At 41.1% G+C, this 16,198-nt stretch overlaps 2 protein-coding genes across 3 annotated transcripts in view; one reads left to right on the top strand and one right to left on the bottom strand.

Annotated features, from left to right (window-relative positions):
- LOC140951752 (limbic system-associated membrane protein-like) overlaps window positions 1–16,198 on the bottom strand; it is a 34,948-nt gene that overhangs the window by 15,178 nt on the left and 3,572 nt on the right. Inside the window, exons 2-7 of one of the 2 annotated variants that reach the window (XM_073401084.1) lie at window positions 8,867–8,981; window positions 5,750–5,916; window positions 4,351–4,763; window positions 3,293–3,317; window positions 2,694–2,933; window positions 1,210–1,482 (exon numbers count right to left, since the gene is read on the bottom strand). In XM_073401084.1, the coding sequence (XP_073257185.1) occupies window positions 1,210–1,482; window positions 2,694–2,933; window positions 3,293–3,317; window positions 4,351–4,763; window positions 5,750–5,837 (1,039 nt within the window). In that variant the 5' untranslated portion in view covers window positions 5,838–5,916; window positions 8,867–8,981. The remainder of the gene's footprint in view (window positions 1–1,209; window positions 1,483–2,693; window positions 2,934–3,292; window positions 3,318–4,350; window positions 4,764–5,749; window positions 5,917–8,866; window positions 8,982–16,198) is intronic. The other variant, XM_073401092.1, reaches the window with a different exon arrangement.
- Window positions 12,486–12,947, top strand: LOC140930116 (uncharacterized). The gene has a single exon (XM_073379784.1). It carries the CDS (start codon window positions 12,486–12,488, stop codon window positions 12,945–12,947), a length of 462 nt encoding a protein of 153 aa, XP_073235885.1.

The raw sequence follows: 16,198 nt of genomic DNA, 5'->3' as shown, positions 1-16,198 counted from the left end.
TGTGCAAAGGAAGTGCGAGCTTCGATCGTCCTGGACTGATTAAATGAGTGCAATTTGTCTTGCAAAATTGTGAAAACTGCAAAATTATAGGTTTAAATAGGGCAAAACAAATTCTTTAAGACATGTGCCTTTTGTGTTCATATGACTGGGTCCCATTACGCAGCAAATGAATATAATTAATTTAATTCCAGAATCACATTGCCTTACAGCGTTTAAACATTTAAAACAGTCTCATTATTCATTCAAAATATTTCCCCGATTCTGATTGGCTAAAAGCACACCATAATTTACCATAACCAGCTACTGATGACGAAATTTGGAAGAATAATGCGTTTAATGAACCGATGACGTCAAAAGTGCAGCTTTCTTGCAGGTTAATGCACCGTTAACCGAGAAGACCTGGGGACGAGGTTGAGTTGTTTTGGTTGTGAAAACAAAAATGGCGGACATTTCACTCGTTTCAAGAGTAAGAACTAGGCGAAATAATAGCTAAAAACATGGCAAGAACAGCAAGAAGACGACTCGAAGGGCGACATCTGCTATTTGGGGAACATTTGCGGAGCTGAACAACTCTAAACGTGCACTATCGAAGATGAAGTTAACATCGATCTGATCGATGGAGGTAAGCATGTTTTAGCCATGCTCTTAAACTAGGAATTATTTTGGATGCATGATTAATAAAACAATTATTGAATTCGGCTTTCGTATCATATGAAGAATTATGGAGATCTCAATCGGAGGGTGTTTTCCGCTTTCAGCCTACAGCCTCGAAGGATAACACCCTCCTCGATCTCCATAATTCTTCATAAGATACTCAGCCTCATTCATTAATTGTTAAACTACCCAGTTAGATTCATTAAGGCACCACTACATTCCACTGTTCAGTCTTGTTAAGGTCTGACACAGCGTGGTCTCTACGAATCCGAATTTCGGCTGCTGTAGTGGTGACAAAGCATTCAGACTCCAAACATATTGCAAAGGTTTAGACAAATACTGTCTCACGCCTCAGTCAAGGTGTATTTAGTGGTGACAACAGATGAATTCCGCCAGTCTCTATTCCCAGAATATGTTAGATAGTGTGCCGCATCCTTCACGTACTCTATCAACAACTCAATGACATTTTTCCATAACAGAAGCATGCAAAAGTGACGATGATTTTTAGCAAAGCACATAGTCAATCCATTGAAAGATCGTTTGTTGACTACTTACCTTTCTTATGCAGTTGGAATGTTAGAGCGTCCCATCCTATTTTATTCTTTGCTATGCATACATAGCGAGTGGAATCCTTGTCATTCACAGGAGGTACAGACAAAGTGCTTGCATTGCCGCTACTGTTGAAGCCCTCGTGTATAATTTCATTGCCTTTGTGCCAGTAAAACGTCGGTGAAGGATTTCCATCTGCTTCACACCGCAGCGTTATCGGACTTCGTTTCAGCAGAGCAACAGAAATCAGCTTTCTTAAAGAATGAATTTTTGGTTTATCTGCAGGGAAATGAGACGTTTTATTTCATATCTAGACATTGTAAACACTTAACCAAATCAGTTAAAGGATCAGTTAGCTCACAGCAAAAAACAATGCTACATCTAGTGTTTGTTTTCATATATAATCGAAAAACCTGAAACTATTAAATAATTGCATTTTATGATTTGGTAACAAACATTGAAAATGAATGAAATTAAAGAAAGAAAAATTAAAATATAAAGCTATCGGGCAAGAAATTGCCTTTTTGTAACGGTTTAGTCTCCGACCGTAGAAAAAGCTTAATTGGCATAAAGGATTACAGTGTACTTAGCTATTAGCTTATGCTTTATTTGTGTATATATCTAATTATGCATGAAAGCACTTACATGGGATGCCTGGAGAGTACACCTCTAGCATTTCTGCGATTCTCTTACTTATTCTCTCGAAACTTATGCATCAGTCAATTCCAGCTGCGTCCAACCACCCCCCCCCCCCCCGGGCATTAGCATTTTTTTGGCCTTGGATGGCAAATTTCCGGGGGTGGGGACTCTTAGGCTGTCAAATCCCCCAGGGTGGGGACGAAAAAAGAGGGAAAATGCCCCGTCCTCCGTCAACACTGCAACATTTTTCATTGACTGCACATTCGAATTGTGCAGTTTTAAACATTTGAATGTGCGATTTTTTGTTTCAACTAACGTCTTCCTTTGAAATAGCGCTAGGATTTTAATTAAGACTTAACGCTGCGACGACATGCACCAGTTTATGGTTTTAGTATTGATATAAAATTATTGACATTAAAATTAATTAATAGAGCGCTGTGAAGCTATATGTTATGAATAGCTTATAAATATGAAAGGATGTTCTTCAAATAATATCAACAGCCTAATTTGTTTCACTAACCAAAAAACGTTGATTCACGTCGATAGCTCCCGAGCTTCGCTATGTAATTCTTATATAATGACAGGAAATCGCGTGCGTGTCAAAAGCTCTGGAATAATCCCGGGTTTGGCGTATGCCCAGCCCCCAGGCAGCGCAAAATTGGCAAATGCTCCACCCCCTGGACTGAAAAGGAGGGCAAATACCCCGCAGTAGCCCGGTGGAAGGGGGCTGAGCTCAACTGGAACTGCCGGACTGATGCATAAACGCGTAAATTTTCAACTCGATAAACGCACGCCCCTGAAGAATGAAACAGCTTTTAAATATTAGTCTTACTGTTTGTTTCAGTACTCACAGAGCACATTAATAGTTGTGATGGGCGACGTAGTATTTCCAGCCTGGTTTATAGATACGCAAGAGTAGTTCCCTCCCTGTAATCTGTTCACATTTGTAAGAGATAAAAACTTGCTTTGCTCTGCATAAACGGGAACTTTGTCTTTAAACCACATCACATATGATCTCGCTTCCACGCTGGTACGACAAGTGATGTGCACGTGATCCCCTTCAATGACATCCAGAGTTATGTGTCGAGTATCTGTAGGTTAAAGATCAATTGAACATCTCACCTTGTGTGTGTGTGTGTGTGTGTTCTGCCCAAAAGCAGGTCCTTCCTCATAGTTCTCGATCTAAGGCGCGCCTCTAACTTTCATTTATTATCACTATTTTGGGATGGCGCTTATAGACTGAATTGCGGCTGGGCCATATTATATAAGGCCGCTTAAAGAGAAGTGGTGAATCCATAAGAACATTTTAGGGTACTGACTGTGTTGTGATGACCTTTGATAGATAGAGTAATTTAAACACAATTACTGACAGGACATATTATTACAGAAAACCACGCAAGTATATGTAGTCCGTAATATCAATTCTAAATTAGGTGTTATAAAAACTTACCAATATACGGCGTGGGCGTTGGATCCTAGGACGAAAAGAGGAACAGTAGTTGGGTCTAATGTGTTTCAAATATGAGCTATAAATTAAAATGATCAAGGGCACCCCTCTGTTCGGAAGACGATTTGAGATCTAGAATTTTCGGAACATTTGTTGTTAAATGTCTTGCTTGCTCGCCTCTCCTAGGATTTTCGAACCCCCCCAAAAAATGATATAATTGCCCATTTTTAGCCTAAAAAGGTCACCTAGAATTTTCGGGAGCCTTTTTTCTGGCTGAAATTTTCGAAAAGGTAAGTTTTGATCCCTATAATTTTCGGATCACTAGACTTTCAGCTAGGAAATCCGAACAGATAAAAAATTTTTAGGGGGATAAAAATATGCATATATCTACCGTTTAAATACTAAAAAGACGTTCAACATTGCTATGTTTAAGTGGTTTTGAACTATTTTCTCGTTGGGTACCCCTGTAATTATGTGATCAATCCATCGCAGGTTCGCCAGTCAAAGTTCTCAGTGTATGTGGCTAATTCGTTACAAAATTCTCATCACTTTAATCAAAAACCATAATCTTGGTTTTGTCCTTTGCTGACTGATGGGCAAGTTAAACGCAAAAATGTCTTGGTTACTTGACACTATGGAGAGAGTTAACGAGGTGCACTTCAACCTCGCTCTTTAATCGTAAAAAAGTCCAGCTTAGTCATTGATGTACGTTGCGCTATTCAACAGTTTCGTACAGAATCGAAAGTTAAGAAATAAAGAATAAAAATTTTTACACTGGTTGATATTTGTGTATTTCACACTTAAGGCGACATATATAACGTCATCACGTCATGTATAAAGACAAACTCGCCATCTTTGATGACCCATATGGTCAAGGATAACCGGGAGACCATCGGAGCAAAATCGGAAACCCTAATAAATGGTGTCCAGTTTCAATAGCGATATTTGACAAAGAAGCAATCGCAAAATTGATTATAGGGCGGCAGACAATGGGTAGGGGGGGGGGGGGGGAATTTGGCCAAGCCTTTCCATCGTATGTCTGAAAAAAAAAATCCTCTTACTTGAACAATAAGAGAGAACCATATCTGTAAGATGGTGGGAGGGAAATGGTCAACACGGAGCCTTATTCCATAATCTCCAGCATCTTTGCGCTGAATATTGACAAGTTCAAAAGCGATATAGTAGTCACGAGACAAGTCTCCGTTCCAATGCAAACGCCTCGCAGTCGATTGATTTGCTCTAGCCACAGTTTCATTTTCTCCAGTTGGTTCTTGTTTAACAGTCATGAAAAATGACTTCACTATTTTGTATTTCCGATCCCAAGGACCAAACTGAACTCGTAACTGCTTTGACTTGTCTTTCTCTCCGAGGGACAGCTTCCAGGTGAATGTTTGGTTTGATCCTGTCGCTGCTATCGTAGTATTGTTTGGCTCAGAATCAAAAGCTAATCCGTGGGCTTTGACAAACGCTGAAACTGAATACGAAACTGATTACTTCAAAGAAGGCATTTTGTCACGTTAGGTAAATGCAAGTGTAAAATAAATCACCTTGTCACGAAGTCAGTCGCAATTTTACAATACTCAAGCTTTCATGCCTCCTGACAATAAGTATAACTATTAATTTTCCCAGCTATATAAGTTGTTTTTCAGCCCTAACAGCAACCTGTCTTAGTTAGGAGCAGTCTAAAAAACCTGAATCTTTTGAAAGTTCGCAATCAGTTCAACTTAATGCTCAGTAATCTAGCTTGTACTCTCGCAGCATGACCCTGAAGCGTTTAGCTGAAACTTGCACCTTGTATCTATAGTAAGAATGTTTCTTCATCTGGAACGTTTTTAAATCAGGATCCGCTGCCAGACACTTCCGCGTAAAGTAGACTGCATCGCCTCCTTCTCCTGTAGCGCTCGCAGGGTCCCATTCATAATAAATCACGAGCTATCTTGTATAATGCACTTTGTGAAACTGGTTTCAGTCTAGGCTACGTAAAACCATTCACGAAAGAAGAAATGTTTTCCTCAAAGTTAGACTGCAAGTCTTCACGTGAAAAATTTCGGTGTGTAGCAGTATCTTCAGTTTAGTTCAATATAATCTTTAGTTACGTAAAATGTTATCCGATTGACTTTAATTTTCGAAAACATAAAATATTGCTTTGACTGAATTGGAATTAACATAGTCTAGGATTGTGAAAGGATGTTATTAGCAGCCAACCAGGGAGAAATAAGATTCCCCCACCCAATTGTTTTTCCTCTCGTGCTTTTCAGACTAAAGAACCATGAAGACGAAAGATAAATAATAATAACAATAATTTGATATGTATCCTCCTTTAAAGAAACTAAAATTGCATGAAAAATATTCGTAAGTGTCTTCGCTAACACCTTTCGCTTGTTTTCTTTGCTGGTGGCCCATTTGTGCCGTGACCGTACACCCAATAACAGTCGCAGAGTAATTGAGAATGATACTTACATAGCATAATTAGGAGAAAGGTGGTCTGTAAATTGAAGGCAATATTCATGACTGGTTTGCAGTTCAACAATAATGACATCAAACTCATCGGTTGAAGCTAGCTTTGTTTGTCTCGCTGTTAAACATCATCTTTTTTTGGAACTATTAGATAAGATCTGAAACAAAAGCTGGCGACGAGAAAAAAAAACACCTTTCAGGCGATGTGCGTCACAAGATTCAACCAATCAGAATGCGTTATTAGTCTCGCTTGGGTAAGCAGCGAGATTCATAATCTGCGAAGCGTTTTTCGTCCCAAGGGGGGGGGGGGTAGTCCCTTATATTGGCTATGTAGGTATGCGCAGCGCCAAAGGGTATGGTTTTTTTAGCCGTTTTGGTCTGAATTCGACTATTTTGGTCTGAAATAGGGTACGGTTTGTGCACTCTAGTCTTGAATTGGGTATGTTTTTTAGAAGCTGATTAGCTACTTCTTCATTATTTGGCGATAAGACCATTTCCCTTTTAATGTGTACGCCAACTACCGTGTACGTGCCGCAACAGTTTGTCACGCGATCCGGTCACGCGCCGGGCTCCAGGGCTTCAGGTCTGGGTATCAAATTTTTGATTAGGTCTGAAATAGGGTAGGGAAAATCAAAGATTTTGGTGTGAAATAGGGTAAGAGTTTCAGGAAGCGTGCAGCACACCCCCACCCAATTTTTCTGGAAGTATCCCCCGGAATTTTTGGTCGTTTTTTGGGACACAAAAGGCAGGTCCTTGTGCCAGGCATTCTTTGTGGACACCCTGGAAACTGGGACTAAGAATCGTTGCGTGATCGAGGCCAAGCATGTTTAGGAAAGATTAAAGGGACTGGTTCATGATAATGCTCATGCGCGCCGTTTGTCTCTTCAGAATAAATTTGTCGGGTCAACACTAAATTCGAAATCGCCATTACCGGTACAATCATTGAAAATCCTTCGTTTTATTCGGACATCCGTCGCTTTGGCTGGTCTAGTTATACTTCGGTAGTGGTGATTAACGTGTGTTTGTGTCGTTTGACTGGTTACGTTTTAAGAAGACGCAAAAAATAATGATTTGATCATGGAGGTTCAGAAGAGCATCGTGGCCGTCCGGTAACAGGACGTTCTCAAGAGTCTCTGGAGATAGAGAAGCTTAGCCTATCGATCTGGTATGGTTCTAGGAGTAGTGTGTGGCATACGAAAAGAATACACGACACTTGCAAAGAGGTTAAAGGCATGAGTTCGTTCAACTTTGATTTGATTTTTGACTCCGACCCGTAGTTATACCGCAACAGGCCGCGCGATCTTCACCGATCTGGTACACTTGAAATGTTCCTTGTATCTTTGCTTTACGATCGTATATGTTTAAGAATTGATGTTTTTAAAATAAATTATTGCCTGAATATTTATAATCTAGTTTCTTTATGTGTGCCACTCGATAACATTTGTTTTGCGGAACACTGACCCGATGCAACGCGAATGAATTTGTTCATTTGCTGATAAGCAATTGAAATTTATGCTCAATTAAGGATAATCGTTATACTCATACGTCGTGTGTTTTTGTCACCGGTCAGGCGCTATTTGTAGGAATTTCTGGGTTTATATGAGGCGAACTAAGAGAACAGTAATAAGATGTTTGTTTACAAACTTTGTTGCTGATCGGTGACTGTTTTGTTAGCGAGGGTACGACCTCGTAAAAATACACGCTGGTAAATGTTTGTTTCAAAGCAGGACAGGGCTGTAAATCTTATTCTTATCGGCTGCAACATATATCTGAGGAGTAGCAAAGAATAAACTTGAATTATGGGGATAAATAAAATCAAACCAAATGCCCGAAAATACTCTCGCGTCGCGAACAATTAATTTGAATTTTGTAAATTTACTTGCGTGCATCTAACTCGCTTCCGATTGGTTGAAAAACAATCAGCTACTGTCAGAACTCACACATGCGCATTATCGTGAACCAGTCCCTTTAAATTTAGAGCTTTTCCGAAACGTGTCGGTCCACGAATTGTATCGCTTGAAAGCGTTGATTATCTTGGAGCGAGTGAACACTACCTGAGTGGTCGAAATAAAAAAAACAGAATCTTAATTAGCAAAATTGCAATGGTCAGGTGTTGTAAACTTTCACTGTATGCAAATGAGTCTTGTGATGAGCATGCGATTTATTTTCGGCGATGATTGAAATGATGTGCCATGTCAATCACTTTTTCGATATCTGGCAATGATGTAATTTCTGTGGAATCGAGGCCCTTGAATTTTCGTGTATTTATACACGCGTATAGCCTGCGACCGCAGACGTATTTCCGGTCGTCGCTCTTCTTGGATTTATTGCTGGTTACTGTTAGCGGTTTTATTGGATTATTTCGGTCAACTTGTTACTTCAACCTTTTTTATTAGACTATTTCGGTCAACTTGTTACTTCAACCTTTCTTCTTTGTACATTTCGGGGTCTACCCGGGTCTCCCCCTGTTAGTTTTCCCTTTATGAGCCGTTGAAAGAGTCGCTGGAATTTACGAGATCGTCTCAGCTAAGTAGCAGAACTCCTCCAGGAAACGGGCTGAGAAACTTACCGAAGCCGACGTGAAGCGAGTAACACCAAATCCACGAAGAGTTTGTTCTATTTTAAACCAGAAAAGGTAAATAAGTTTGAATATTGTAATAACCTTTGGAAACAAATTATTTTTCGTAACCAAGAGCGGAAACTAAAAGCGTGACGTTAAAATAATTTGCATGCAGTGTGTGCTATGTGTATGCAAATCTTTACGTAAGCTTATGTGAAGGAATAAATTGTTATAAATATCTACCAAAACACAAAACCATTATCGAAGATCTAGACAACATCATACAGGTTTTTTTAAACGGTGAGGTTAGCTTTATAACAAAATCGATACACTGCGCTCACTTCAATGAACGCGCAGAGAAGATTGTGGTTTCTTTCTACGACTGTAGCTTCGGTGAAATTCCCATTATGCTGTACCTGTTCGGCTCTAGCTGTTCGGTCTGTTTTCCCCTTGCCTGATAGAAGATTTTTTTGCGCATAAGGATTACAAACGGGCACTGCTTGCAAAATGATAGAAACATGTCGATAAACATAAAATTGTTATGAGAGACGATTTCTCACCTCGATGTTTGCTCGCGCTCCTCCTTCTTACCCGGTAATAAAGTCTGTCAAATATATCGTCGGAAACTGGATAATAGGCATGAGGCTCCCTTCACCATAGAGGGATAAGAGCAAGCTAAAAATATATTGAAATCGAATTACGGGAAAACGAGTGAAATTGTAAGAGCATTTGTGGATAACATCAACGCCCTTCCGACTGTTCACAGATCCCAACCAAGCAAGATTCACCAGTTCTGCCAAACTTTAAAGTATAATGTGCAATCCCTGGAAACACTGGACAAGCTGTCGGATTGTTTATCTATGGTTCGGGGTGTTCTTAACAAGTTGATCGGTATTAAAGCCGAACTAGTGAGCAACAAAATGGGGTGGCAAGACTGGGGATTCGGAGAACTGCTACAGGCTTTAGAAGAATGGAAGGAAATTCATCCTCTAGAAATGGTCCAAAACAATACATCTCCGCCCTTACGTCTTCCTCGTGTCAAAACGTTTCACTCGCAAGAGAAAGATCCGGCACGGCAAGTGTGCGTTTATTGTGATTGCGTGACACACAGGTCTTGGAAATGCGATAAAATCACATCGCCAGCCGACCGCCGACAGATTTTGCAGAACAAAAAGTTGTGTTTTGACTGCACGGGATCCAAACACCATGCACCTCAATGCCGCAGTCTTGGGACATGTGTTCACTGTAAACAAAGACACCATTCATCAATTTGTGATAAAGGAGAGGGAAGAGGTCAGCAAACCGACAACGGGTGAGTGGCTCTAACGGCGTCTCTAGACGGGGAGAAAGTATTCCACCCTGTTTTCTTAGTGAAAGTGAATGGCATAACCTGCCGAGCTCTTCTGGACACCGGCGGGTCAGTCACCTTCACACACTATACTTTATTTCATACACATCATTTTGCCATCTCCGCCCGCAAATAGCAAAAGCTAGACGAGGCGGGCGGAGAGGAAAGGTTACAGCCGTCATAACAGATAATATTGTAAAGTAACTAAATAAACTATGTGGATAAACAAAGATTTCAGAAAACAAGCTAAAGTTACAGAATATATAGTCTTACAGAATGATATTACAATCAAATTTACTACTAACAGAACCTATCGATAATTAGTGCATTGAGTCGAGGATGCAGAATTTGCCATTTTTTGTAGGACAATGGGCACTTCAACATAATCGTCCTCTGCTTCCATTATCGAGAGTAAAAAGTCATGACAATTTTTTTTAAAAGCTCCTTTGGAGAGTTGACGAAACTCGTTAGGAATTGCGTTCCAAAGTTTAGCTCCAAACCGAAAGATAACATAGTTTAACTTTTTAGCATTGAGCGTTAACTTATTTGCATTGAGCAAGTCGATGACTTTGAGCAGTTCGCTATTGACGGCTTTTTCAAGAGATTTTAAATTAGTGTCAGCATACCACAAGCTCGAGTCATCAGCAAAGAGATAAAATGACAATTTCGCTGAAGAGTGGTGAATATCGTTAATATAGATTAAGAATAACAGAGGACCAAGCACAGACCCCTGTGGGACACCACATGAGATCATACATTCGGTAGATAAGTTAAAACCCACTTACTTGTGAACGACCGAGAAGGTACGAGGCAAAACCAGGCATTGATAATTCCCCTGATGCCATAATGATTAAGTTTTTTAAGCAAGATTAAATGGTCGACGAATCAAAGGCCTTTTTTAAAATCTAAAAAGATCCCGCAAGTAAAAAGTTTTTGGTTACATCTACATGCTCCCGTTTAAAATCTTGAAAGAACCAAAACTGATCATGTTCCAAGTCAAAATTATTCACAACATTTTACCTACCTAATCTAGCCTCTTCCGCGCGCGCATAACTGATACTGATGTTTGTCCTTTATGCAACCTTGAAAGTCAATCTCTAAAACATATGTTAATTACCTGTAGTGTATCCTCTTCGTTTTGGACTTGTTTTTCTAACTGGTGGCACGAAAAATTTAATCACAAACTGACTTTATCTGAAAGCACTATTCTATATGGTTGGCACAAAGAGTCAAATAACTGGGAAGTGCTTAATTACTGTTTGATTGTCGCCAAATATAATGTTTTTACTACAAGCGTACGCAACGGCGTCCTGGACTTTGACAGTTTTCTACTGCGTCTCAACAACAAAATTGATATTCCTCGCACCATAGCTTTTAGATCTAACTGCTTATCGCAATTCCAAAAAAAATTGGGACAAACTTCTTTAGATACGTGAATGCTAGTGTCATTTCCTTCAAGCTACACTTTACTGCTGTACTGTTTCACTTATCAGGTTTGCGTCTTTTTCCTTTGAATTTAGTTTGTTTGTTTGTTTGTTTTTTTTCCTTTACAAATTTAGTTTGTTTTTTGCCATATAGATATATATATTATTTTTCATAGTTAAAATAACAAGTATTTGTAATTAATTTTTTTCTTGTCAATTAAAAAAAAAACAAAAGAAAGTTTTTGGTCCATATTGTTTTGTATGATATTAACGATATCAATAATGGCATGTTGCGTGAAATGGTTTTCGCGAAAGCCATACTGTGACTTAAATAGAATATCGTTTTTACCAAGATAGGATGAGGCGGTGGTACATTAATTTTTCAAATATCCGATTGAAAATAGAGAGTAATGATATCGGACGATAATTACCAGGCTCAGTCTCATCGTCATTTTTGTACACAGGAACAACTTTCGCGTTTTTTTCAGTTTGGATGAAAAGATGCCCTTTTGCACAGATATGTTTATGATGATGGAGAGAGGGCCCGAAATAACGCATCTTGCGTCAGTTAAAATACGAATCGGACAAGAGTAGAGACCGTAAGTTTTATTTTTAGGGATCAAAAGTATCTCACGCTCAATTTCCCCTGGCGTAACTGGATCAAAGAAGAAAGAGCTTGGATTATAATTGGGAGACAAGTGACAAGCGAGATGAACGAGGCAAGCGTAAAGCGAGGTTTTTACCTACCGAAGAAAAGTAGTTATTGAAGTCAGTCTCGTATGCTTCAGGTTACTTGCTGGACCTATTGAAACTAGTTCCCACACGTTCGCTCACACGACGTATTCAAACTATCGTGAGCGTTGTAACTAAACGGAACGAGCTCTATGATGTCAACGTGAGTGATACTAACGGAAACCACACCATTCCACTGAACGTTACGAGAGTTGAGCGCGCTGAACTATTATCTATAGAAAACTCCAGCTACACGGAAATGATCCACAGATACCAGCATCTGAAGGGGGTAAAAATGGAGGATACCGACAGAAATAGTCTACTTCCTGTTCATGTGATTCTAGGAGCAAGTGACTACGCAAAGATTAAAACTCGAGAAGCACAGCGCACTGGACCCATAAGAGAGCCTGTCGCCGAATATACCCGTTTTGGGTGGGCTATTTCGTCGCCTGGGTCAGAAGCAGACTTGGACAGCATGTTTCTTGCGCATCCAGTGACTATGAACAGCTGTACAGGATGGACGTCCTTGGACTTGAAGACTCCCCTAATGGAGACCGGAATGTCGTCTATGCTGAATTCCCCAAACAGCTCAAGCGCAGTCCTGAGGGATGGTATGAGACAGGCTTTCCCTGGAAGGGAGATCATCCTCCCTTACCAACGAACAAATCAGGGAGCATGAGGCGACTTGAAAGTCTAGTGAAACGACTGAAGAAGGCTGGAAAACTAGACGACTACGATGCTATCATTAAAGAACAACTACAAGAAGGAATTATAGAAGAAGCACCACTGGCTGCGACTGGGCAAGAGTTCTACATCCCCCACAAAGCTGTTGTCAGGGACAGCGCCGAAAACAGGAAGGTGCGAATCGTGCATGACGCTTCGGCGAAAGCGCATGATTCAGTGCCTTCTTTAAACGACTGCCTTGAAGTAGGACCACCACTAAAAACTCAACTATGGAAAGTACTTTTGCGAGGCAGGTTTCATGCTTTCGCCCTCACTGGCGACATCCGTGAGACGTTCCTCCAAGTGCGTATCAGTGCACAGGATGGACAAGGAAGATCCTTTACGAATTCACACGTACAGGCACTAGGGAGCTCTTTGGCTCGGGACCCTCGCCTTTCCTCCTTGGGGGAGTGATCGAACAGCACCTTAACCATTGTCGAGCCACCCTAAGTGTGTGGATGAGATCGAACGCGAACTATGTGTAGACGACCTGCTGATCAGTGGGTGGACTGTAGAAAAGGCCAAACAACTGGGATCTTCGGACAAGCCACCCTTTGTCTACATAAATGGCACTCAAATGTGAAAGAGCTAGAACTGGATGGATCAACAGAGAGCGAAGACGAGTTAACCTATGCTAAGCAGCCACTTGGCGTCAAATCTAGTGAATGTGGGCTGCTCAGATTGAAGTGGAACAAGCTAACTGACCAAGTGTGTCTCAACTTTCCAGCAGAGGTCGCTCAGCCTACCAAGAGACAGCGGTCTTAAGGGGTTCTGTTACCACGGCAGACACTGTGGCGGACAGGGCAGCAACATCAATCGACACGGTGCCTTGGCTCGAGCTCGACGTGGCGTGGCTAGCTGGTAGTGCGACACTGTCGGAAATGGCCATCGACGTAGCCGTGGAGGACCGACTCAGTTTTGCTCTTGGAGCGGTGCCTGCAGAAGTCTTAGTGGAGGAACGCTTGCTACGAGGAATCTCTTGTACAGAATAGAATTGGTAGTGAAACATGAGAAAAACAGACAGGCAACTATGCGGTATGTGGGACCACTGAAGTAACGGAGAAAGTTTTGTCTTCAGCAGCCAAGCATTGTTGTCTGAAGAACGAAATAAAATATCTGTTGAGAGGAGCACCTGCACGAACAATGATCACCTTAAGGCTAGGGTGCAATAACAAAACGAATATAATATAAAAAACCAAGATAATTTAAAGTGAAACGCAGCATACAATGTAATTTCGGCCAAAAATAAAACAAGTGCAAAATCAACAGAGTGCCAAGGGCATTAGACACACCCCTGAAGGGCGATCAATGTGTTGTACACTGAATAGGCAAAGTGATAGTACAAAACAACAAGGCGAAGGCCATTATATGTACGGGTTGTTTCAACCGCGACTTGAAGACAAATCTTATTCTACTGTCTAAAACTAGAAGTTTCCGGTGGAAAGTGAAGTGCTGCGAGTAAAGCATGACATTTCAAATAATTTGCATCAGTTGCAGTTTATTTCGATTGTTGATATTTGAGATTAACCGTGTCAAACAACTGTGCATGTAAACGCTACACGACACGAAGGCGATCGATAAAAACTGAACTTTGAACCAAAATAAGTGTTTATATCAAGCTACATTGTGTGAAAGTCCGTGAGAATAAATCAGGGTATTATTTGTCTGAAACCTGTCCACGATAAAGTTAAGAGCACGCGAGCGTTGGAGAGAGAGAAAGAGTGAGTTTCCAATCGAGTTCAATGTTAAACTGGTTAATAAATCATCGCGATCGTATCAAATCATTTTCAATCTTTGCTTCCGTTGTGTATAAAACGTTTTACTACCAAGGGAAAACAAACCTTGTCACACTTTCTAGAAAAACTTTTAATAACTAGAGCAATTTATCAATTAAACAAATACAACAAAGCCTGGCTGAATACAATTTAGCCAAAACACCGACTTTATTTACCGTAGCGTTCCAGGAATTGCTTGAAATATTCTTAGAAACGTATTGCTTCAATTCACGGGAATTTTTTACCTTCACTTGCATCCATACTCCTCGCTTGCAAAAACGTGGCTTTCTATACGAAAAAAAGGATTTCTCCGGGGCTTTAAGTTTTCCACATCACACTTTATTTGTATTGTTAACGTTCTTTTGTTTTCTTTCTGAATCGATTGACTGTGAACGAAAGAGCCTCGATTTCGAGGGCCGTACTTGAAATCGAGGCAAACACGGTGACATACATGCATACATCACGCATATGTAACGTGCGCCTCCCCCCCACCTCCCCCCCCCCCCCCCCATCACATTTCCAGCGGCCAAGAGAGCGGATTTGCGCATCTGAGTAACTCCGATCAGCAGAACGACAAGCGCCACCAATACGAAAACTGTGACTTTTCTAGCGACTGGTGTCTAACCCACAATAAGCTAAACAACCGGCTGTAGTTCCACATTACATTGATGAGAAAATCGATTGCTCTTAGCGGTAAGTTCACCTATGCGAAATAAACCATAAAAGGCCACAATAAAGTGCCTAAAAGAGAGAACGCTGAAATGTCCAAGAATTTAATGGTGAAACTAAGTGCACGAACCACCTCATGTGAAACAGGTCTTCTCACCGGAAAACGTATGTCAACTGGCTGTCGACGGCTGAGAGCCGTTAATAGCTTCTGAATTCATTAAAAACGATTTTGTGGGGTCATGGAGCCCTCTTAACTTGTGTACGTAGGAAATGGCTGAAAGATCTGAAGTAGTCGTTGAAAGAGCCAATGTACAAAATGTTAGATGACAGATAAATAAGTAGGAGATACCGGCAAAGGAGGATCATCAGAGTCGCAAAATTAGCGATAAAATTGGCGAAAAAATAATCCACGCACGCTGATACAAGCACCTGGAGCCGGCTGTTAAAGAGGAACTTAAAAGAGTTCTCAAGTTAGCACAATTTTTCGGCATTAGGTTCTCGGGTATCTGAGTGGGAGATTCCTCGGCTTCCGGGAAGATGTCGTTGAAGTTCACTACCTGAGGCGTGAACATCCTGGAGAATATCAGCTACGTCAGCATCCAAGGCGGCGCCAAAAAAGCTGGAGGATTCCAAGGCCGGTGGTTCCAGCGGGATAGGAGGTCCAGTGTTTTTTAAAATACCAGTCAAGGTTTCGGACGAGAGAGCGGTTTTAACACAGGGTCCAGAGGAGTTTCGTGTGAATAAATGAATTACTTATTTAAAGTCTCACCTTCAAAAATGTCTATATTTGTCGCTTAGCACGATCAAATAGCCCAGTGGGATCTTTATGAATCTACTGTAAACGATTTCTTCGCTTCTTATCTTACCCAGATCGCCTTTGTTTTCGCCATTTTGAAAATCAATAACCGCAACCCATATCCTCGCTGGTTCACGGCACGTCGTCCGAAGGGTGACCGAAGGCGGTAGCCCGAAGGGCAACCGAGGCACGAAGTGCCGTATTTTATACTGTAAGCCGATCTTGCGAGCTCTCAGTCTCGTGGTTTACGGTCTATAGAATGTGTAACGAAACTGTAAGGCGATCAAAAGAAGCCATTTTTTCAGAGGTTTTCGACGGGTTTTGATGTTCTAACGACCAACACATCTCCTCCGGACCCTGTGGTTTTAGGGGCTTCTGTTACCACGGCAGACACTGTAGCGGACAGGGCAGCAACATCAACCGAC

The sequence above is a fragment of the Porites lutea genome, chromosome 1, assembly GCF_958299795.1.
Source record: "Porites lutea chromosome 1, jaPorLute2.1, whole genome shotgun sequence".
Classification (NCBI taxonomy): domain Eukaryota; kingdom Metazoa; phylum Cnidaria; class Anthozoa; order Scleractinia; family Poritidae; genus Porites; species Porites lutea.
The sequence above is the reverse complement of the archived record's forward strand: the minus strand, read 5'-3'. Positions and strand labels throughout refer to the sequence as shown.